The sequence below is a fragment of the Pieris rapae genome, chromosome 19 (assembly GCF_905147795.1).
Source record: "Pieris rapae chromosome 19, ilPieRapa1.1, whole genome shotgun sequence".
In the NCBI taxonomy this organism is placed as follows: domain Eukaryota; kingdom Metazoa; phylum Arthropoda; class Insecta; order Lepidoptera; family Pieridae; genus Pieris; species Pieris rapae.
In genome coordinates this window covers 2,213,679-2,237,966 of record NC_059527.1, presented here as the reverse complement: position 1 = coordinate 2,237,966, position 24,288 = coordinate 2,213,679, and the positions used below count along the sequence as shown (strand labels likewise).

At 31.4% G+C, this 24,288-nt stretch overlaps 4 protein-coding genes and 1 long non-coding RNA gene across 5 annotated transcripts in view; 3 read left to right on the top strand and 2 right to left on the bottom strand.

Annotated features, from left to right (window-relative positions):
* The window catches only part of LOC110997731 (5'-3' exoribonuclease 1), a 29,793-nt gene extending 19,239 nt beyond the window's left edge, over positions 1–10,554 (top strand). The window contains exons 27-33 of the mRNA XM_045632355.1: positions 288–362; positions 885–949; positions 1,827–1,917; positions 6,104–6,229; positions 6,568–6,695; positions 8,218–8,311; positions 8,706–10,554. Of these exons, the coding sequence (XP_045488311.1) occupies positions 288–362; positions 885–949; positions 1,827–1,917; positions 6,104–6,229; positions 6,568–6,695; positions 8,218–8,311; positions 8,706–8,792 (666 nt within the window). The 3' untranslated portion in view covers positions 8,793–10,554. The remainder of the gene's footprint in view (positions 1–287; positions 363–884; positions 950–1,826; positions 1,918–6,103; positions 6,230–6,567; positions 6,696–8,217; positions 8,312–8,705) is intronic.
* Positions 2,609–2,959, bottom strand: LOC123689999. The gene is made up of 2 exons (XR_006750839.1): positions 2,821–2,959; positions 2,609–2,703 (listed from the first exon to the last, which is right to left on the bottom strand). It is a non-coding gene; the product is annotated as an uncharacterized LOC123689999 (long non-coding RNA).
* Positions 10,555–11,514: 960 nt separating the features above from the next.
* LOC110993518 (maltase A1) lies at positions 11,515–16,375 on the top strand. Its single transcript, XM_022259806.2, has 11 exons — positions 11,515–11,682; positions 11,914–12,093; positions 12,479–12,639; positions 12,887–13,012; positions 13,503–13,623; positions 13,958–14,289; positions 14,558–14,665; positions 14,904–15,155; positions 15,431–15,528; positions 15,789–15,938; positions 16,212–16,375. Exons 1-11 carry the CDS (start codon positions 11,547–11,549, stop codon positions 16,312–16,314), a joined length of 1,767 nt encoding a protein of 588 aa, XP_022115498.2. The 5' UTR covers positions 11,515–11,546; the 3' UTR covers positions 16,315–16,375.
* Positions 16,376–17,560: 1,185 nt separating this feature from the next.
* On the top strand, positions 17,561–22,105 carry LOC110993519 (maltase A1-like). The gene is made up of 11 exons (XM_022259807.2): positions 17,561–17,744; positions 17,928–18,107; positions 18,493–18,653; positions 18,905–19,030; positions 19,448–19,568; positions 19,782–20,113; positions 20,369–20,476; positions 20,556–20,807; positions 20,997–21,094; positions 21,233–21,382; positions 21,950–22,105. The coding sequence occupies exons 1-11, from the start codon at positions 17,609–17,611 to the stop codon at positions 22,038–22,040; spliced, it is 1,755 nt and encodes a 584-aa protein (XP_022115499.2). The 5' UTR covers positions 17,561–17,608; the 3' UTR covers positions 22,041–22,105.
* A 998-nt stretch (positions 22,106–23,103) lies between these two features.
* Positions 23,104–23,936, bottom strand: LOC110993520 (DNA polymerase epsilon subunit 4). Its single transcript, XM_022259808.2, has 2 exons — positions 23,521–23,936; positions 23,104–23,330 (listed from the first exon to the last, which is right to left on the bottom strand). The coding sequence occupies exons 1-2, from the start codon at positions 23,815–23,817 to the stop codon at positions 23,187–23,189; spliced, it is 441 nt and encodes a 146-aa protein (XP_022115500.2). The 5' UTR covers positions 23,818–23,936; the 3' UTR covers positions 23,104–23,186.
* Between the last annotated feature and the right edge of the window lie 352 nt (positions 23,937–24,288).

Here is a 24,288-nt window from a genome sequence, read left to right as displayed (position 1 = left end):
AGAAATCTGAGGGTAGACCTAAAAAGTTTTTGTTGCACACTCGGTTTGAGACGTTACTCCAAATATGCATCAAATATATTCAAGTTAATATTTCGATCTTGGATGATTTTCTTGTTTGTTGGGCCATTAATTGTATAAAACCGTGCCTTTTTAAGAAGGAAAAATCATTAATAAAGTGCCCCCTAAAATCCTACAGGACATCTTTTCCCCTCAATTTGGGGAAAAAGCCACAGACAGGCATTACTTCATAATAATAATTTGGGTTAAAGGTAATACAATGTTTACAGGAAGACCCAACGACCCTCTTGAGAAGTCTTCTGAAAATAAGTGAAAATGCAACGGACCAGACAAAACAGAATAAGGTATATACACAAAATATAGGATCACTTATAAAAACTAACTCTGTAATATTCTTTTAAATAAAAATAAAATGTGCAATTCACACATCGTAGAAGTGAAACCTTTGAAAACAAAGTTTTTATAATTAATTTGTAAATTACTCATTTTTCACTAATTAAATGTAGGATTAATCTTTTCTTTATTTTTTATATTTTAATGTTAAATTTTATTTTATAAGTTTAATATCAATATTTAATTTAATAAAAAACTAAAATAATGAAAGTTTGAAATGAAAAAGCCACAATAAAAAAAGACACATTTAAAATTAGTGTGTAGTTGTAGATTAAATTTATCAATTTTATTTAAATATTAATTGTAGAAACTTTTTGAAGTGGAAACTTCTTATTACACTTAATTTAAAGTTAATACACTGTATAATGCTTTCCATCTCATTTTCTTCCACGTGACATATTATGAATTTATGTGTCCCTCTTTTTACTGTCGGTTTAAAATCCCAACGATTCTTTCACTTCAATAATTTTCAGAACAAGGATGAAGTGAACTCCAATTGGAGAAGTAAGGACAAACAACCCACAATACCACAAGCGAAGTAAGTTTAAATTAACTATATTTATATAATAATTACAAATTAAAGTTAAAAGTTCGTAGTACAATTGCTTTATTATAAGTTATATTCTATAAAACACTACTGTGTCTTTTGGCAAGTTTAAAAAAATTCAGATTATTTATTGGTGACTATGGAACTTATACAAATTGTTTTTTTAAGTATTTGTATAAAAAAATTATCGTAAAATTGTTATACACACAATAAAAAAATGTTTCAATTCATTACATGCAGCACCGTACATCCCTTTTGGAATTTTTTGTCTGGGTAAGAAAACTGACATTACATGATAGTGAAAATAGCACTAGATATTTGTATTTTTAACTTTTTTCTAATCGGTTTAACTACTAAGTAGAAAGCAATGTCAATAATAATCAGGCTTATATAATGTTCTAGAAGTTATCTTGTTCACTATGTTAACGATGTGTACAGGAAATGAGTGCACGCGCATCGTAAGAAATTTACTTTCATCATTTTTATCTAACGCGCCAAAAGAAGTATAACTTTAAAAATTGTAATAACTTCTTATAATACTATATAAGAAATTTATTTATTTATTGTATACATAATCTTAAATAGAAGAAGTTGGTGTGGTGGAAACACAAACTGGACACAGTTTTTCTGTCCACCAGGACGTCGAACATATTTAAATAATTAACTTATATACATACTAAGACCAGTGACATAATATACAATAAAACATTTTTACCATCAAACCATCAAAAATTGCACAAACAACGTAATGTTTACTATATTGCTAAAACAAGCGAATTTACTTAATCAAAGAGATTTATTTAGTTTTAAAAATCAGATACAATTATACAAATTATTAAAAAATCATTGACCGACATTTATTTTACAGAACTCAGCCACAGAATTGGAGAAAGGACACCGAATACAGACCCCCAGTGCCTCATAGCGATTGGGTGAATTCCAACTCTAATTATTACAAGGTAAGGTCTATTTATACTAACATTAGAAGTAGGGAATTTTTTTCAGGTTGTTGAGGATAATACTCAAACTCAAATCTTTATTGCATTCCTTATATAAATATTTTACACGTTATAATTTATTACAATAAGGACCTTGGTTAGGCACAGCAATGTTGTGGGAGGGCTCCACCATAGTTAATACATTTCTATTCTTACAAGATACATTATTTATTTGCATTAACTTCACATCGCGAAAAGGAGAATGTACTTAACATTATCAATAAACTTAACTTTTATAAAAGAAATTAAAGTCTATCGGTCAGATCAATATCATTTCTATTTAAAGCCACGTTTTTTTGTGACGGTTATATTTGTTTTTGAACGTTGCGGTATTTGCTACCGCTTCTAATAAATAGTCTACCCAATCAGATAATAGATAGCCTAACACTAATCAACATAAATTCTAAATTAAAAAACTACTTTTACATGCATTTGTCGCGCTACTAAACAAGACTGCTATGGTTACATTAATACAAACCACAGAGGTTTTCTAATGTAATATTTTATGATATATTATATTATTTTGTTAAATACAGAAAAAAATAAAAAATAAGTAATAAGTAAATCTGTTTGCAATAAACTTGAATTACACGGAATTTATTAGTTTTCATCAATATCTTGGATGTGTATTTCTGTCTGTAATTAATAAATCGGTTAAACTTTCCAATATGACCCGTCGATTTTTGAGGTTTTTTTGATGGGAGATGGAAGAGGGGATGGAGAAATACCCCCTGTGTCATTCCCAACCTGCGGAAACCCATAGTTACGGAGATATTCATGTTTAAAATTTTAAGGCTAGAATGGTAACAATTTAGAAATGTGTCCCTGAATTTGTTAATACTGATTATGTAAGTGTCTCTTTACCTTTAATGGAACACCTCCAAGTTATTTTTTCTGCCGGAGTTCCGTCTAAATATTAATAAAGATTATTTAAACCTGTATAATGTATAGAAATTCGTAAATAAATCGTACATTTTCCATTGCTTATTTTTTTTTATTTTCAATTTATCCCTTATGGGAAAGGCAAAGGACTTTAGCCATACAGATTCCATTAGTTATTAGAGACGTGACATTTTGCATCAAAATCGTTTTTTTAATTTGTCGATAGTTTTTTTAGAATAAAAACTTGAATTTTATTCAAATATAATATAATAATATGATATAAATATTAGTTTTTTATATGTTTATTGATGATTTCAGAAACAGTTCTTAGAAAAAAGAAATTCATATACTAACCTAACCTAACCGAACTAGATAATCATTTGGTTTATGAACGGCTCCGGCGCTACGGAAAACGCAGCCCCTCCACCCTTGCGTACCAAAGCACAGGCATTTCATGCCTGTACTTTGTTACGGCGGGTGGGGGCTGCTCTTCCTCCGCGCCTCCGATTATTTATATACACTCTTGGGGTAGGGCAGACAAGACCACGTAGATAGTGGGGTGCTCTGATACGGTGTTGGGTACTTTTAGGTTATTAAATAAAATGTTATTAAAAAAAATATTCATATACTAACCTAACCTAACCGAACTAGATAATAATTCGGGTTTTGAACGGCTCCGATTATTTATATACACTCTAGGGGTAGGACAGACAAGACCACGTGGATAGTGGGGTGCTTTGATTCGGTGTTGGGTACTTTTAGGTTATTAAATAAAATGTTATTAAAAAAAATATTCATATACTAACCTAACCTAACCGAACTAGATAATAATTCGGGTTTTGAACGGCTCCGATTATTTATATACACTCTAGGGGTAGGACAGACAAGACCACGTGGATAGTGGGGTGCTTTGATTCGGTGTTGGGTACTTTTAGGTTATTAAATAAAATCTTATTAAAAAAAATATTCATATACTAACCTAACCTAACCGAACTAGATAATAATTCGGGTTTTGAACGGCTCCGATTATTTATATACACTCTAGGGGTAGGACAGACAAGACCACGTGGATAGTGGGGTGCTTTGATTCGGTGTTGGGTACTTTTAGGTTATTAAATGAAATGTTATTAAAAAAATTTTCATATACTAACCTAACCTAACCAAACTAGATAATAATTAAGTTTTTTGATTACCAATAATTAATTTGATCATAAGTTACAAATAATCTATGGTCCATATTGGAAAGTTTAGTAGTATCGATACGTCAAATTTTTCGAACCCTTCACTAATCGATACGTGAAATGGTTGATGTTTGACATCAGTTATTTGTCAAATTCATTGTGTTATGGCGTGTTATGGAATGATATTTGTCCATTTGTATGGAAAGTATAAATAAATATATCTCATGAACCGTAAGTTTCCGCAACTTAATACTTTACAAAACGCTTTCTTATGGTGAGTACTATCTACAAAAAAAATTTGAGCATTCAAATCGACGGGTCATATTGGAAAGTTTATCCGTGAATACTAAAACCTATGAAAAAGAACAAAATTCAGAGCCTTATTAATGTCAACACAAAAAGGATTCAAAGCAACCTTAATTAGAGGTCGTTCTTGAGTTAGGGCGTTTAAGCATACTCAGAATCTCTCAAAGGGAATTGTTAAAGATACTACTGGCTGATAATGATTTTAATTTATCATTCGCTCGCACTCGACGGCGTGTGTCAGGCACAGGAGGCTTACGCGTACTTAGATATGAGATTGACAAATTATCATAAAACAGAATTCTCCTTTTTTTATAAGCTAAACATTTTTAAACATTTTTTGTAGATTAATATGTTCTATGTGGAACATTTTTAAACGGTTTTATTTAGCTCACCCCGTTTGTTTTATTCTTTTTTCTTGGGTCAAATTTAGTAATTCAAATTTCAACCTCTTCCTGTCAACCGATTAATCTGAAATTTTGTATACACTTTGGATTTTGGTGACAATACAATTATGTTTACTCATTATCATTATAAATTCAAGATGGCCGCCGCTACAAAATGGCGGATAATTTATGTTTTATTAATCCCATCAATATGGGTATCAAATGAAAGGGCTCAATAAGCAGAACAATATCTGGCAAGAAATCTTGCAATAATGAAGCACTAAATGAATTAAACAGATTGCGAAATAAAAACTAAAAACTAGAAAATAAAAATGGGTAAAAAACTTTTTAAGTTAAACGGTTTTATGTTAAACATACATTGCAATGTTTAAGATAAATGTACTAAAAACCAAAAAATAATAAAATAGATACAGTCGTGGGAATTATAAACATATGCATAGACTAGACTAAAATAAAACCTCAAAATCCGTTGCGTAGTTTCAAAGATTTAAGCATACAAAGGGTTAAGGGACATAGGGACAGAGAAAGCGACTTTGTTTTACAATATGTAGTGATTATGTAAAATAAATAAATAATTAAATGTAAAAAAGAGTTAAACAGTGAAATCTTCTATATATTATTGAATTAAGGGCTTTGAACATATCAGTACTAGCAATAAAGGCTGGGTCCGTCAAGATTTTAATTTTTTTGTTATAGATCAGGGTACAAACTGACAGGAGGCTCGGTGTTAAGATACTACCATTGATATTCTCAATTGAATATACGAACTGTCAAGTTTTTTGAAGTGAAACTTCTTTAGAATCGTTGTGATTTCAAACCGGATGCAACGAAAAAGCGACAGTAAAAAGAGACAGAAACATTAATTCATATGATTTAACGTGGGAGAAAATGAGATAGATAAACTTCTTTCGAATCGTCGTGATTTCAAACCGGATGCAGCGGTAAAGAGAGACAGAAACATCAATTCATCATATGATTTAACGTGGGAGAAAATGAGATAGCAGGCATTATACAGCCTCTCTTTACTGCCGCTTTTTCATTTGATCGAATTTCAAACTTTCGATGTTTTAGTTTTTCCCAAATTAAAAATTTATATTAAACTTATAAATTAAAATTTATCATTAAAATATACTGTTTTAAAAGAACACACACATTTAGATAATGGAAAATGATTAATTTATATATGATTAATAATAAGAAAATGTTTTTGAAGGTTTCACTTCTACCATGTGTGAATTGCACATATGTTTTTTTATTAAATGTTTGTGATGTTATAAGTCAAGTCATGGATCTAAACTGCTTTGTTCTTACCGCTGGTAGCAAGTTGATCAAATGCGTCGTAATGTTACACACTAAAATCTATTTTATTTTCAGAATCAACCACAAGCACCTACATTCGTCCCATTTGCCCCACAATATCCGCCCCCGCAGTATCGTCCCAGGAACAATTTCCCAAAACATTTGCCCAGCGTGAGCAATTTACTTCCAAGCTGGTCGCAGGTAAGTTTTCTCAACTATGGGAATCTAGATTTATATTTGTGATTAATTAGTTTATAGCTGCAACGTAACCTTTCATACAAACATACAATCTTTAAATAATTACTAGTAGCGTTTAAAAAGAGTGGTGGAGTTGCCAATTCTTCTCTGCCAGTTCTCAGAGTCTAAAGTTGTCAGTTCAGAGAACTGGCAGTAAATGTAAAATTAGAAGCATTTAATATATATTTCTTTTTTTTTGACGTTCATAAGTGTACATTGTGAAACCTATGTGAATAAATGATAATAAAAAAAATGTTATTTATATTAATGTTAGCGGTTTATTAAAAAAAAAATATTTCCAGAACTCTCCAGCGCCATTCCAGCCTAACCAAGCCAATGAAAACCCGTCAAATGGCCAATCCAACCAATCACGGACGAACCAGGCCGTGAACAACCCATTCGTGCCTTTACAAGTGCAGACTAGTCAAAGGTAAAATTTTATGGATTTTATGTCATAAATATTCAGAAAGTCCATTAAAACTCAAAACTAGTCTTAAGTATAGCTATGATATTTTTGATAGGGCTCAGGAAGGAATTTTGATTTGATTCGAAAAAAATACGGGTTACTGAAACATACATATACAGGGTGTCCCAAAAGTTGACGTCAAGACGAAACTTTCTCATAGGTAATGCCACACCAGTTATCAGAAAAATTAAAAAAAAATTAAGTCATATATATTTGAAGTTATGGAAATTTTCCTTTTATTCCAGAAAATGTACACCATGTGACAGTTTTTTCATTCCTGTTGTTACAAATATTTATACCTATGAGAAAGTTTCGTCTTGACGTCGACTTTTGGGACACCTGTATTCATACATTCTTATGCTCAAAGTTTCTTTATATAATACATACTATGTATGGAATTAATTTCTGTATATAAACATTAATTATTAAAGAAAAAACTTATATAAATATTTAAAACAATCGGCCTTATTCATAAATACCCAGGCGCTTTTTAGTACACGTTCATCTCTTTCTCTCAAATTGTGTTTACGCTGTGATGAAAAGGGATAGATGACTGAACTAAGGTGGAATTAGATGTATGATTTATTTCATGTAAGTTGTGGATAGTTGCTTGTATGCACAATCGAACGGTAATATTAATAATGAAATGATTAAACACTAGAAATTAAGTGTTTATTGTAAACACTTCACCTTGTTTACTTTGTGTACTTAAGAAAAACATTTCTTAGAATTTAGATTCTGATTAGTTTTTATAAAATAAATGTAAAACTGATGTCATCAAAACTTCATTACTACAATAATAATATATTAGTTTTAGTAACGTGTTCTTTTGAGTTTTTTTATTAATTATTTTACATTTATTGTACTCCACCCTATGTTGGTGTTTCTTTTGTCTTTTATCTTTGTTTCACATTAGGGTTGCCTGGAAGAAATCGCTTGTAAGCGATAAGGCCGCCCCTTGCCTTATAACTTTTGTAACCTGTTTTTTTTATTATTGTTATGTGTATGTTTTTGAATAAGGTAATAAAGTATAAATAAATAAATCAATAATAATAAAGCCCGACTATTTCCAATACACCATGGTTATATATGTACAGTTTAAATTTGTTATATTTTTTTCTTGTTACTCGTCTTACTGCATTGCCATTGATCGGAACGCCTTCACACGTAAAAGCCTCCTTCAGCTGTTTCCCTATTTCTCTATCCATGACTTTCTTTCTCTATTCACTTCCTGCTTCCACTTCTTTTATCCACCTTTTTCACTCTCTCCTTCCCCGTGATCCTTTCCATATAATTGCCTTTGAAATCCATCTTTTATCCCACCTTTTCTATATACCCAGCCTAATGCCACTTCTATATATCTCCAGTAATATAGTTTTGTAAGATTTTAATAATAGCTAAATGGAAAACAAAACAAAATAAACATCTTCAATGACGTCATAGCCGTAGTTTAAAAATTTGAAGTGTGACATGTTTTACCCAACAGGCGAGCCCACAATGTGAACCAGCCTCCTCGTAATATGGAGAGTCAGCCACCAACACAATCGTCGCTACCAAAGCCGCAGCCTGTTGTAGCTCAGGTAAGTTGCGCTTCTGTTTTTTAACGACTACCCACATTTTTTTTTCTTTAATTTTCTGGATACTTCCATGGTATTCTTGATGCTGTTTGCATTTGTTATTGGCATATTGTAAAGACATTACTGATTAAGTATTTAATTACTGGTTCAGTTCTTTTCGAAGTGTTTTTTTTAAAGAAACGAAGAGAAAGAAAAGATCGCGTTGAATGTCTAATTTTATATTAGCTTTATTTTCATTCATAATCCATAAATTAATAATAATAAAAAAGTAATAAATAAATTCTAAAAAAAACTTGTAGATTAATGAGATGCACACGAGTTCGAATCCCACGGATTATCGAAAGATATATCAATTTCGTGTATTTGCACTTGTGAAACTTTTGTGTTTAATTTTTAGGTGCCACAGAATAATCAACCTCAAACGAATAGGACCAAAAAGAGGAAACCCAGAATAGCGGCCAATCTTCCTTTTCAGTTTGACTGAATATGTCAAATGTCAGTTGTCAAATTCGAACGATTTAAAAGTACATTAAATAATAAGATTAAACATCTGACTCAACATATTTTGACTAATTTTTATAACTATAAAATTATATTTTAGATATGTGTATGTATTATGTCAAAACTATTTTCTTTGTGACATTTGACATTCAAGACTTGATACGCGTATTAAATAAATTATCACGAATACGTGGACGTGTATATTTACTTGTTCTTTATTTACATTTTTAAAAATATGAATTTGAGTCAGGTTTTTTATTAATTTTAAATTGAATACGATATTTTTTTAAAACACGCCACATTTTATAATGATTAATGAATAGGCTGAAATCTTGGATGTACAAAGTGACTTTAACCGGAAAATAATTATTTTCAATTAATTGAATTCTTCTCGAAATCCAGGAAACTTTAACTCCTAATAACTAAGGCAACGTCGGGTCTCAGTAAATAATTATTAATTAAATTCATATGTTTTTGAACAATATTCAATTACAATATATTACTACGAGGTATTAACTGCATTTAAGTACATTCAGTCAATCAAGTCAGATTTCAAATCTTGTCAATGTGTTACATATTTTCATAATTTATATTATAAGAAATTGTATATTTTATTATTGACGTGTTGATATGACTATAAATAGTTCCTTTATGTCTTAGAAATTAAATGTGTGTGCTTAAGAGAGTGAAGAAATAGCCGTCTTGTAATAATGTCATAATATGTATTGAATTAATAATAAAAGGATAGATTACAAATAAGTGTATTAATTTGATCAATAGCTGTCTTCATCTTGATTTACATAGTTTTGGTCCTAAACTTTCTTAGCCAGCGGTCCTTTGTGCCAGGCGTACTACGCATGACAATTGAATCTGTACGGGGATCACGTGACCAAATGTTAGCTGTCATTCCCACAGATCTTCAAACAGCTGACAGCTGATCTCATGTCTGTGGTAAATTTTCCTAGAGGACCTTGCTCAAACGTGAATAATATTTAAGAAAGTTAGTGGATGTATTAATGTATCTAGATGTCTATGCCCTCTTAAAATTAATATAGGGATATAAAATTGACATAATAAGAGTATCAATTTAATTAGTATTATACTCAAATGTTTATCGTACAAAATCAAATTCAAGAAAATGTAATCAATTGAAATTTGTATGTACAGTACAATGTATGTGAACTTAAATAAATGTATAATAAGTACAAGAGAATTGTCAGTCGTTTCTTATGTGTAGTATATCACTGCCTTATTTAAAATTGTTTTTACTTCCTTATTTATAAACGTAGTATGCCACATAAATGAAATGACAACAATCTTTAAGTTATTGAGGCATTTATGAGACCGATAGAGTATTCCATGTTTAAAAGAAATTATTTAGCTATCTTTTTAGTAAATAGCTTCAATCAAGAGATTCAATCTCTTCATAATAACCCAGACAAATAAATCTTTAAGTCTTCAGTGGGACCTCAGATGTTATGAAAACATTAATAATGTGGTAGTTTCATTAAATAAACAATTTATTGACATTTAAGTATATGAATTTAGACCTCTGTAAACTCTGTGACTGGCTGTTTTATAATTTTTTGTCGTACACTTATTGATAAACATACTTCATGCTTATATTGTAATTGTTTTGCTCGGATTAAAGGGACGGAAGCAGGAATTTTCTTTTACTACGTTTATAAATAACTGAAAGTACAAATGTTGTATTTTTTTTTGAATGAAATAAAGTTTTGACAGCATTGGTTTATTTTTTTATATCCTTGACCTGTATATGGTTTTGGGGGCAAAGTGGATAATATTAGGTGCCTACTTCGTCTGTGCTAAATTCAAAATAAAAGTTATAATTATAAGGTCTAAACACAGTGTTGGCCTAGTGGCTGCAGCGTGCGACTCTCATCCCTGAGGTCGTAGGTTCGAGCCCCGGCTGTGCACCAATGGACCTTCTTTCTATGTGCACATTTAACATTCGCTCGAGCGGTGAAGGAAAACATCGTGAAGAAACCGACATGTCTTAGACCCAAAAAGTCGACGAGGCACTGGAGGCTGAACACTTACTTGCCTATTAGATTTAAAAATGATCATGAAACAGATTCAGAAATCTGAGGTCAAGACCTAAAGAGGTTGTAGCGCCACTTATTTTTTTATAAGGTCTAAACATCTATGAGTTATAAACTCAACCATTTGGAATTCAAAACAGGAACTCTGGAAAATAATTATTGAACGCTAATTAATAATGACACGCGTCGAATTTCAATAAAGTTCGCTTAATTTTATTTTTTATCCTTCGTTGCAAGAAATACAGTGCAATTATAAATAAGGAACGGGCGGCCTTATGGCTTTCGAACGATCTCATCCAGGCTACTATTGTAAGAAAAATATAACGAAATAATGTAAAATACTGTACAGCTACTGCCTGCCGTTTTCCGTAATATAAGAATCTATAACATACATGTGATACTTAATTCCGTGTGGCAATTTGTACAGTCCAATACACCGTATTAGCTTCGACGTAGAGACTTTACGGCATCAGGCGGATTTGTTAACTATATGTATATATATTATTTTTATTTTATATGTAAATCTATGAAAAATACAATGGTCTACCTATGATTAATTATCTATCAGATAATGAAACATATGTTTAAGTATAATTGGAAAGATTATCTATCATGTTATATAAAACCATTGAAAATATACTTCCTATTCGTAGTTTTGCTTTAAACTTACTAATATGAGGTTGCTTTTATTTTTAATTATAGCCAAAGTGTCGGCTGTTGATCTTGAGTGGTGGAAGTCAGCTCTGATCTATCAGATTTATCCAAGGTCTTTTAAGGACAGCAATGGTGATGGAACGGGTGATCTAAATGGTAAAAGGCTAGTCCTGTTACGTGCCCATTTAAAGCATGTTGGTGTTAAGCTCATTTTTGCAAAATAATGTTATTAAGATTTTTATTAAGACGAAAATTCGAAGGATTTTTAGCTCTAAAATTTATCTAGAAGCCGTATAAGAAAAGTCAACTGACATCTTAGTAATTACTAAGTACTATCGATAAGTTCGACTCCATAAAATGCAGTGACCGCCACGTACAATATTCCAGGTATAACAGAAAAATTGCCGTATCTCCAAGAAACTGGGATCGACGCAATATGGCTGTCGCCGATTTTCCTTTCCCCAATGTATGATGCTGGTTATGATATCTCCGACTACAGACAGATTGCACCAGAGTTCGGAACTATGGAAGACTTTGAGACCCTACTTGCAAAGGCTAAAGGATTAGGTAACACTGTTTACAGTTTAAAATCTAGTAAATTATTTATACCGATATAATTCAGCTGCTGAATTGTATCGATGACAACGGTCTTGTAACTTATAAGTGAGTGAAGTATGAAATCCATATAAGTACTATAACATATATACGTAAGTATAGTTGAAATAATTAATATAACGTGGAGATTTTACTGCGATGGAAGTCATGTGCATATTCATGATGAAAATAAGTAATGTTTTGTAACCATTTAACAACAATAAAATAACAAAATAGTCCAGTTTTTGCAATTTTGCTGACTATACCTACTAGAGATCTCTAAGCCGATTTCAATACACGAGTATCTTGATAGAGGTTGTCATAACAATGTAAATATGAGACATCACGATAATTACAGGACTTCGTGTACTCCTGGACTTAGTACCAAATCACACGAGCAATGAGAGCGAGTGGTTCATACGTTCTAAAAAGGGAGACCCTGAGTATTCAGACTATTATGTATGGGCAGATGGCATTAATACCTGCACAGTAGGGGAAACTCAGCCTCCTAGTAATTGGGTAAAGTATTTAATCATAATATTATACACATACATTAGTAACCATGGGTATATAGGTACATAATTCAAATAATAAATCTGCCGATAATCCCGTCGGTTACTCTGTTAGTAAGTTAATCAATACTTAAAGACGCAATTAGATCAGTATGCGAGGCTACTCAAATACAGATTATATATTATATTTTTTGTTGTATAGAGAATAAAATATAAATATATCGTTGCTAAAATTTATAAGTATTATTTTACAGCTCAGTCAATTTCGTAAAAGTGCATGGGAATACAGCGTAGAGCGTGGACAGTTCTACTTACACCAATTTGTGATAGGACAACCTGATCTCAACTACAGAAATAAAAAGGTTCAGGAAGAAATGAAGGTAAGTGTTATCTTATAAAGTGTTATCTCGTTACATCAGCAAAATAATTGAATTGTCGACGTTTTAAACCTTTGATAGGATATAATATATTTTCTACTAAGTTTCTTTATTTTGTTATTTTTCTGCAGCCACTTATCGAATATTAATAGCGCAGTGATGCATTCTTACCGAACCTACCAGGGTGCACCATAAGGCCAAGAATATTGTTAACAAAAACATGTCTAATAGGCATTTATTTAAAATAAGAATTGTTTAAATCAATATACAAATCTCTCTTTATAATATTAATATATTAGATTGATTATACCTATATAACAAAGTTTTTAATAGCTTTTTCTTTGTTTCTTAAAACTAAAATGTAAAGAATGTTCTATGATCGTTTTTAATTTATTTAGTTGAATTAATTTATTACATGCATTGTTGCTTGACATCACCTAGTAAATTGAATGGTCTTGTTAAGTAAGTCTAGTAATTATTTAATTGATTTTAGGATGTTCTAAGGTTTTGGTTGGATCGAGGTATATCAGGATATCGAATTGATGCTGTTAACACGATCTACGAAGCTGACCCCATAAAATTTTGTGGACGATATCCCGATGAACCAAGATCTGGTACAGTTTGTTATTACAGTTAGCAATGGACAGCGGTCACTTGAGTTTCTTTGTTCTTCTTACAGTTCAAGTGAGGTGTAAATTAATATAAATAGACGTCTTCCAGCATTTATCTTTGCTATATAAAATATAAGGATAAGTACATTCTAATATAAATTTCGCATTTTTAGGCATTCACATAAAATTAATCCATGAAAAAAAAATGTTCCAATCCATAATTTGATTATAAAATGATTTCGCTGGTCACGAATTTCCTGATGTTGTTGTGTAATAAAAAATTAAAAAAAACTCCTTTTAGTGAGTGTTATTAATTACATGTGTTCCTAATTTTTAGGAGATCCGAACGCCGTAGAAGAAGACTATAATTATCTTAAACACATATACACAAAAGATCAAGACGAGACATACTCAGTTATATACGATTGGCGAGAAGTACTCGACGAATACACGATAAAGGATCAGGAATATAAAATCATGATAACCGAAGCCTACACAGATTTAGAACATCTAATGAGATATTATGGAGACGGAAAAAGGAACGGTTCTATTCCTTTTAACTTTTCTCTTTTGGAGAATGTTCGTAAGGATTCTGATGCGGTAGCTATTAAACGAATTATTGATCAATGGATGGAGAATATGCCGCCGGGAAAGACTGCTAACTGGGTGGTAAGTTTTGTCTATTAGGGTTCGTTACCCAAAGTTTTGAGTTGTGCGTGTTTTTACCCAGAAATTAAACAAAACATATAGAATTAATCAATTTTAATTAACAGCTAGATACATCTAACAAAACCGAATAATCAGCAACATTTGAAGAAAACTTTGACACTACTGTTGAATAAACAAAACTCATTTCTTAAATTATTGAGACTGTATAACATATTCATTTATTTAGATTTTATGTTGAATTCCAAAAACTTTAATGTAATTTTTACAGAATGGAAACCACGATCAAAGTAGATTAGCCACTCGTGTCGGTGTTGACAGAGTAGACGCAATGAATATGCTGACACTGCTACTTCCTGGGGTGGCATTTACCTATCAGGTAAGCAACATAAAATAATCTGAATGAGATCTGTTCTGAGTAATCTCAATAAGGCAAATATTTAAAACCATGTTAATTTTGGGTCTGAATCTGAGATTTGCCTATGTTCATGAAACAAATGCAGAAAGTTAATTCCAAAGCAAGTCCAATTGTGGGTTATTATTGTTCTTCGAATTTCTCTTACATACGTAGGTATGCAGACCTTGAAGATGAAGTAATGAACAAAAAATATTCACAGGGGGAAGAATTAGGTATGACAAATGGTTTTATAACGTGGGAAGAAACACAGGACCCACAAGCATGCAATACTGATGATCCTATCAACTACTGGAAAAATTCACGTGATCCAAGCAGAACTCCATATCACTGGGACGACAGTCCCAATGCTGGATTTTCAACTACAGATGGTAAAACATGGTTGCCCGTTGCTGATAATTATAAAGATGTGAATTTAGATGCACAGATGAAGGCAAATAAAAGTCATTATCAGGTATGTATACACATGTACAATGTAGAATATGAGTAGTTCTTTTGATGTTTTTATATAGATTTTGACCATAGGTACTTATTATTTTATTCAAATAAATCTTTATAAAACAAATCTAAATCAGAATTTAAGCAACAGTATATTAATCATGCTTTGATTAAAACAGTGACACTAAGGAGAAATAGTAGTGTAGCTTTTTTAATCTGAACTGCTAAACCTACCATAAAAATACTTTATTTTCTTAGTGTTGAAACATGTGCACTAAAATTTAATTTCAGTTCTATAAAGACGTAGTGACTATCAGAAAGAAAGATGTAGTACGCAAAGGGCGTTTAGATATCAGAGCTTTGTCAAATTCAACTTTAGTTGTGGGCAGGTAGGCAATGCTTTTTTAATATGTTTTCAGAAGGCCAGCTTCATAACCTAATTAATTTCACCTCATTGTAGTCCGCCTAATTATAGTTTTTTTTATAAATATGTTTCTTCTAATATTTACTCAATAAATAAAAATTAGCTTTTTTTATTGGCATACAATTTTTGGCCAAGTAATTGTGTCTAACAATTTAAACTGCTAGCAATATTCAGTGCTTATGTACTTTGTTATAATAAAAATGCATAATGACGTTTTTTCAACAGAATGCTTCCTGATAGCCTAGCAATTGTAGGTGTAATTAATTTGTCAAATGACACAGAGATTACTGACTTGTCAGAATTTGAATGGCTGCCAACATATTTGATTGTCGAAGCCTCCGGAGTTGATTGTGAGGGCAATGCCTTAGAAAATGGGTAAGGAAATATACCTTCAGAGATATTGTTTTATAGTTTATGGCCAAGTTTTTATGGGTATGTAATAAGGTTTCAATGCCATCCAACTTACATTTTACAATTTTAAGTAGGAATTGTAACTACGTATAGGTATGCTTAATTATTGTACGCATAAATTATATCAACTGAAGGTGTAGAAATCAGGTGTTTTCTTAAAAAAATAATGATTATAGTATGCATTCTTTAATTTCTCTATAGTATTGTTATATTAAATTTTGTTATACATTTTTACAGCGCAATTATTCGCAAGGACAAAGTTATTATGACTGGCAAATGTGCTTTACTTCTACAAAGTTTATGTGTCACAACGAAGGGTTGTTGTGAAAATAATAAATAATGCTTTTATAAAGATAAATGCTATTCTCAACAATGTATATTAAATAAAAATAAAAATGTTATTATGGTGTTTTATTTTAACTAACCTTAGTACATACATATATGTATTAACATCTTAAATTAGAAATCAATAGCACCGCTATTTTTTCCCTTTTGTGTTGTATATAGACTATATGAGTTCACTTTGTATTTTGTTTCGAAGATCACTTCCTGTATATATATATATATTGATTAAACTACACATTGATACTGAAAACTATTGTTTGCTTTAACATAGTTGAGTTATTTAATATAAAATATATATTCTTAGTTGCTATTATTCGAAATCTAACACCATATGTAATACTAAGAACGAAGCACAAATCGCTTTAGTGACCAAAAAGTCAGCTTCTACGGTCAGCTTTGTATCAAGATCCATTTTCGTATTTTTTATCCTGGGCAAAGATGTGTGCCTTGTGCTACGCATTACATGATTTTGGGCTTACTTAAATTTTTCTCCGATGAGGTTGGTTCTTCAGCATTTCTGAATTTTATATTGTTTAGTCATGTAAATCATAAGCTTGATTTTAAAAGTATGTTGAATCGAATTTTAAATGGTTGTAACAAAAATTAGCTCTTTTTGAGATACAAACACGAATTGCGTACGGTTTGAACAGTCTAACTTCTTTGAATATGGACAGGAATATGGAAATTGACATTTACTACTTAGTAACTTGTAGCAGTAAGATCGAGGGAGTGTGAGAGAGACGCAAATGTGTTTACCGCTAGATATTCATTTTACGCCTTTAACATTTAAAATCTCCCTTAACTTAAAAATCTGGTTAGGCCCTTGTGTTACTTAGGAAGCAATATGTACACCAACAGGGATTCATTTACATAGCATAGGTGAATTATAAAGAAAATTCAATATTTTACAGATTTAATTTAGATTTTTTTTAACACATACTGTTTTTTTACGATGTTTACTCTACTGTCGGTACACTACATCGTCGCCTGGTAGACCCAAAGACCGACTTGTCTCTGGCATAGAGGACAACCTTTTGGAATCGACTTGAAAAAAATGTTCAAAGAACCTAATATCCGAGACTTAGACGTGTTTACTGTATTATGTATATGTATTTTTACTTCATATGTAATTCAAATAAAATGGCTCATAAGCTATGATTAATTATCTCTGAGCAACATAATAAAACATATGTTTAAGTATAATTGAAAAGTTTATCTATGACGTCGTTCAAAACCATTGAAATTATTCTTCCTTACACAATTTGTAGTTTTGCTTTAAACTTACTGCTATGAGGTTGCTTTTATTTTTAATTGTAGCCGAAGTGTCGGCTGTTGATCTTGAGTGGTGGAAGTCAGCTCTGATCTATCAGATTTATCCAAGGTCTTTTAAGGACAGCAATGGAGATGGAACGGGTGATCTAAATGGTAAGATGCTAGTCCTGTTAAAGGTGCCCATTTAAAGCATGTTGGTATAAATCATACTAATAACATTTATTTGCAACAATAGCTAGTTAATAGCACTAAAATTGCTGTAGATGCTGTATTTGAAAAGTCCGTGGCATCTTAGTAATTTATCTCCACACCGACCGCCACGTAAAAATATTCCAGGTATAACAGAAAAATTGCCGTATCTCCAAGAAACTGGGATCGACGCAATATGGCTGTCGCCGATTTTCCTTTCCCCGATGTATGATGCTGGTTATGATATCTCCGACTACAGACAGATTGCACCAGAGTTCGGAACTATGGAAGACTTTGAGACCCTACTTGCAAAAGCTAAAGGATTAGGTAACACTGTTCACAGATTAGAATTGTTTGTTCTCCAGTAGTTATATGCGTGTTATCGATACAATTCAGCTGCTGAACTGAAATAGTAAATATAACGTGGATAATTTACACAGATGGAAGTAATTTCATCGATACAAATTAAGTAACATTTATTATATATGTGAAAAAAAATACTCAAATTTTATTTTTTACTACAAAAAGGTAAACGTATACAATTTGAAAAGACGTTTTGCTATAATTTAACAAAAATAAAATAACAAAATAGTCCAGTTTTCGTAATTTCGCTGACTATGCTACAGACCACTAAGCCGATTTCAATACACGAGTATCTTGATAGAGGTTGTCATATTAAGAATGTGAATAAGAGACATCACGATAATTACAGGACTTCGTGTACTCCTGGACTTAGTACCAAATCACACGAGCAATGAGAGCGAGTGGTTCATACGCTCTAAAAAGGGAGATCCCGAGTATTCGGACTATTATGTATGGGCAGATGGCATTAATACCTGCACAGTGGAGGAAACTCAGCCTCCTAGTAATTGGGTAAAGTATTTATGTTACGTACATGAATAAATTAATTTGAATTTATACAAACATAATTAACAAAGCTAATTCGAATAATAAATATGCTGATCATCCCGTCGGATACTCTGTTACAGCTGAAGTCAGTTAAACAATACATACAGACGAATTTAGATAAGTAAGCGAGGCTACTGAAATACAGATAATATAGATTTTTTTGTATAGACAACACATTTGTCATTGCTTACATATTTACAAGTATGTTTTTATAGATCAGTCATTTTCGTAAAAGTGCATGGGAATACAGCGTCGAGCGTGGACAGTTCTACTTACACCAATTTGTCATAGGACAACCTGATCTCAACTACAGAAATAAAAAGGTTCAGGAAGAAATGAAGGTAAGTATGCTTATATTTCGTTATAATCAGCAAATGTCGACGACTTCAACCTATGATAGGATATCATATATTTACTTCCTTTTGTTATTTTTCTACACAGACTTATCGAATCTTAAAAACGCAGTTAGGCATTCTATCAAACTCTACCAGGGCGCATCGCAATACTCAGAACATTTTTTATCAACTCGTCATGTCTTAGTTCAACTTAAAAATATTTTTTTTAATCAACATACAAATCTTTCCTATTTATTATTTTAGTTTACATATTACATTGATTATACCTATAGTATAATTTCAGGAAAACTAAAATGAAACGATTTTTCTATGTAATGTTTGTAATTTATTACATGCATTATGGCATGGCAGGACATCATCGATTGGTCTTATTAAGTTTAGGAATTATTTAATTGATTTTAGGATGTTCTAAGGTTTTGGCTGGATCGAGGTATATCAGGATACCGAATTGATGCAGTTAACATGATATACGAAGCCGACCCAAAAAAATTTGGTGGACGATATCCCGATGAACCAAGATCTGGTACAGTTTGTTATTACATTTAGCAACGGACAGTGGTCCTTTGAGTTATTCTTTGTGAACGGATATAATACTAATTTTCCCATTTTTTCTAAATTATTTTGCCCGACCGGTGATAGCAGTATTCACAAGTTTCCTGATGTTGCTGTGAAATTAAATATATAAAACGTTTCAGTTCACTGGACTGTAATTAATAAGATCTGCCGTAAATTTTAGGAGATCCGAACGCCGTAGAAGACGACTATAATTATCTTAAACACATATACACAAAGGATCAAGACGAGACGTACTCAGTTATATATGATTGGCGAGAAGTACTCGACGAATACACGATAAAGGATCAGGAATATAAAATCATGATAACCGAAGCCTACACTGACTTAGAACATCTTATGAGATATTATGGAGACGGAAAAAGGAACGGTTCTATTCCTTTTAACTTTTCTCTTTTGGAGAATGTTCGTAAGGATTCTGATGCGGTAGCTATTAAACGAATTATTGATCAATGGATGGAGAACATGCCGGTGGGAAGGATTACTAATTGGGTGGTAAGTTTAAACTATTAGGGTCCGTTACCCAAAGTGATGAGTGTTTGTGCGCGTTTTTACCCGGAAATTAAATTTAAAAAATAGACCAATTTTCATAATAAGTATGCCTGATGCAGGTTAAAAAAATTGAAAAATCAGCAAAATCTGAAGATATATTTTATCATATATCTTCATCGTTTATAAATTGATGAGATTATATGACTTTCTTTTTTTGCGCTGTTATGTTGTTGACTTACTTTTATGTATTTTTTACAGAATGGAAACCATGATCAAAGTAGATTAGCCACTCGTTTAGGCGTTGACAAAGTAGACGCAATGAATATGCTGTCCCTGATACTTCCCGGAGTTGCGTTTACCTATCAGGTAATCAATTTTATAAAATGATCAGATTTATTTCTGAGTAATCACGATAGTGGTAAATTCTGATTTAAAAAAAACACAGGGCGAAGAATTAGGTATGACAGATGGTTTTGTAACGTGGGAAGAAACACAGGATCCAAAAGCATGCAACACTGACGATCCTATAAACTACTGGAAAGTTTCACGTGATCCAAGCAGAACCCCATACCACTGGGACGACAGTCCCAATGCTGGGTTTTCAACTACAGATGGTAAAACATGGTTGCCCCTTGCTGATAATTACAAAGATGTGAATTTAGATGCACAGATGAAAGCATATAAAAGTCATTATCAGGTATGTATAAGCATGTACAATGATCCAGTGTAGTCAGATAAAATAAATAAGGAATAGTATACAGTTTGATACCTAAATATTTAGGCTCTTTTGATTTGAATGGAATCACACTTTAATTAAAATAGTGGCAAACTTACCATGTAAATAGGTACTGTATTTAAACATGTACACTGTAATTTCAAATTTCAGTTCTATAGAGACGTGGTGACCATCAGAAAGAAAGATGCAGTACGCAAAGGGCGTTTAGATATCAGAGCTTTGTCAAATTCCACTCTAGTTGTGGGCAGGTAGGCAATGTTTTTTTAAATATAGGTTAATAAGGGCAGCTTTATAACATTATTAATTCCGCCTCATTGTAGTCAACGCCTAATCATAGTTTATTCACGTTAGTATAATGAAAATGCATAATGATTTATTGTCAACAGAATACTTCCTGATAGCCCAGCAATTGTTGGTGTAATTAATTTGTCAGATGATGCAGAGATGACTGATTTGTCAGACTTTGAATGGCTACCAACACATTTAGTTGTTGTAGCATCTGGAGTTGATTGTGAGGGAATTGCTTTAGAAAATGGGTAAGAATATATTTAAGTTATTACATACCTAGAAATATGTTAGTTTATAGCCCAGTTTTTTAAACTATTTGTAAGGTTACACTGCAAGCTAAGATTTTATTACTTAAAGTAGGAATTGTGAGCATGCACAGGTATTGTACATATGAAAATAACATATCTATTAAAGATGTAGATTTCAGGTGTTTTCTTAAAATTTCGTATTAAATATGACTACTAAAAATACAATAATTTGGTCCTATGTAATTTTGTTTTACATTTTTAAGAGCAGTTTTGGCCTAGTGGCTCCAGGTCGTAGCTTCGATCCCTGGCTGTGCACCGATGGACTTTCTTTCTATGTGGGCATTTAACATTTGCTCGAACGGTGAAGAAAATCATCGTCAAGAAACCGCCATGTCTTAGACCCAAAAAGTCGACGACGTGTGTCAGGCACTGGACGCTGATCATAATCAGCTCAGAAATAATCTAATGATTTAAAAATTCTAAACCTACCTTAACACCTACTGCCTCAGAAATCTGAGGCCAAGACCTAAAGAGGTTGTAGTGCCACTGACTTCTTTTTTTTTACAGAGCAATGATTCACAAAGACAAAGTTATTATAACTGGCAAATGTGCTTTACTTCTACAAAGTTTGAAGGACTGTTGTGAAAATAATAAATAATGTGTTTGTATCTAAGAATAAATGCTATTCTCAACAATCATTGTTAAATATACCTTATTAAGAAATTTTATTTTAATCAACCTTATAATATAAGTATTTACATATTAAATTAATGATCTTATCTTTGGTTATGGAAACTGTACATGTGAATTTCTTCTGCTATTTATTTTATTTATTTATTTACACTTCGTTGCTAAAGAAATACAAATAACACAGTATATATAAATTACAAGGGATGCAACGGGCGGCCTTATCGCTAACAAGCGATCTCTTCCAGGCAACCCTAGTAAGAATAGAAATAAATAAAGAAAAATGATGGGTGCAAGAAGTGCAGAAGTAATATAAAAAACAAAATAAATTTATATTAAAATATAGATCCTTAATCTATTAGCAACTATATATATTATAATAACTAACTAAAACTAATCTTACAAATTTAAGAAAATAGAGAATTTACAAAACGAACAGGAGATTCAAGAATTACACAGGTCACGATTGATCAGGATAGGATAAGGTTAGGAAATATTTGTATAGAAGGGTTTTAAAAGACGATAGGGACTATTGTTTTCCTTTAAATATTATATTATACTAGCTGACCCGGCAAACATTGTTTTGCCATGTATTTTATTTCTAGGAAACATATTTTTAATTCTACTACAATTATAATATTTGATTGCCATCTTGCAACCCTATTAATGGATCTGTGGATAGATTTAAAAAAAAATTGATGTGTAAAAAATTTAAAAAGTTGATTGTGAGGGAATTGCCTTAGAAAATGGGTAAGAACATATTTTATTTGGTACTATACAGACCTTAAGTAATATTGTAGTGTAGTTTATAGCCAAGTTTTTAAAAGTACGTACGTAAGTTTACGTAGTTTCACTGCAAGCCAACTAAGATTTAAATTTTTTTATAAATTGTCACAAGAACTTTCATTTTACATTTTACAGCGCAATGATTCACAAAGACAAAGTTTTTATGACTGGCTAATGTACTTTAGTTTTACAGAGTTTGTGTGTCACCACAAAGGACAGTTAAATGGAAATAATAAATAAAACTTTTGTAAAGAATAAATGCTAATTATAACATTATAATTAATAAGTTTTATTTTAACCAACCTTATAAAATAAGTATTTACATCTTAAATCAGAAGTCCATAGCACCCTCAAGGAAACACAAACAGTCAACTTTATTTATAATCACATCTAGATCTTTTTTCGCTATTGTTTTTCTTTTGTGGTGGGATGTGTATATATGAGTTTCCTTTGCTATTGTTTCCAAGAACATTTCCTGTAAATATTATAATACATTGATGATCTAAGGTATTGTTGATTTAGAATAGATGGATAATATATTTAATATAAATATTTTTTAGGTAATAATCTTAATATTTTTTAATCTAAATATTTAATATGCTACATTTATCAGAAAAGATACATATTGACGCTCAATTGAGTTAAAAAAAGAACGAAGTACAAACCGTTGCTTTAGTGACTAAAAAGACAGCTTCAGCATTCACTATGTGAACATCAGGATCCATTTTCATAATATTTTTTATTCTAGCCATGGGTAATCTCGTACTACGCACTACATCACTTTTAGCTTGCGGTAATTTTTTATTCGTTGAGGTCGGTTCTTCAGAGTTAATAATTTCTGAATTTTGTATCGAGTTTTGTTCGGAATCATGTAAATCAGAAGCTTGATTTTCAAAATAATTTTCAGAATCATCCACAATATCTGATATATCCACTTCAGTATAGTTTTCCTCTTCACTCATTATTGTGACTTTATAATGCTTTATGTACTAATAAAGTAAGTATACTGTTGTAATTTCGTTACTACTATTTTGTTTACTGTGTTTTTAGCCCGGCAAAGTCATTTAATAGGGCCTACTTACTGTCGTAAAAGACATTGACATAGAGTAATATAAGTATTAAGTACATATAAGGAATGGACATTGACATTGAAATCTGAACAAAACCTATCACTTCTATGTCATTCATTACTTGACAGTGATTTCAAATTACGTTATAGATATAAATCAGTATTATTGTAAACCACAGAGTACTTTTGAGCTGTAAATAAAATACGTCAACGCACCTTTTAAAGTTCTTTTAAATTATTAAATTGAAATGTAATAAACATTTCAAGTTTTGAAAAATGATTAGAGTATTAAAAAAAAGATTTAAGACAATCCTCAAAAGTGAGCTTGTACAATGTAATTTAATTCCCGTACTGGAATATTATT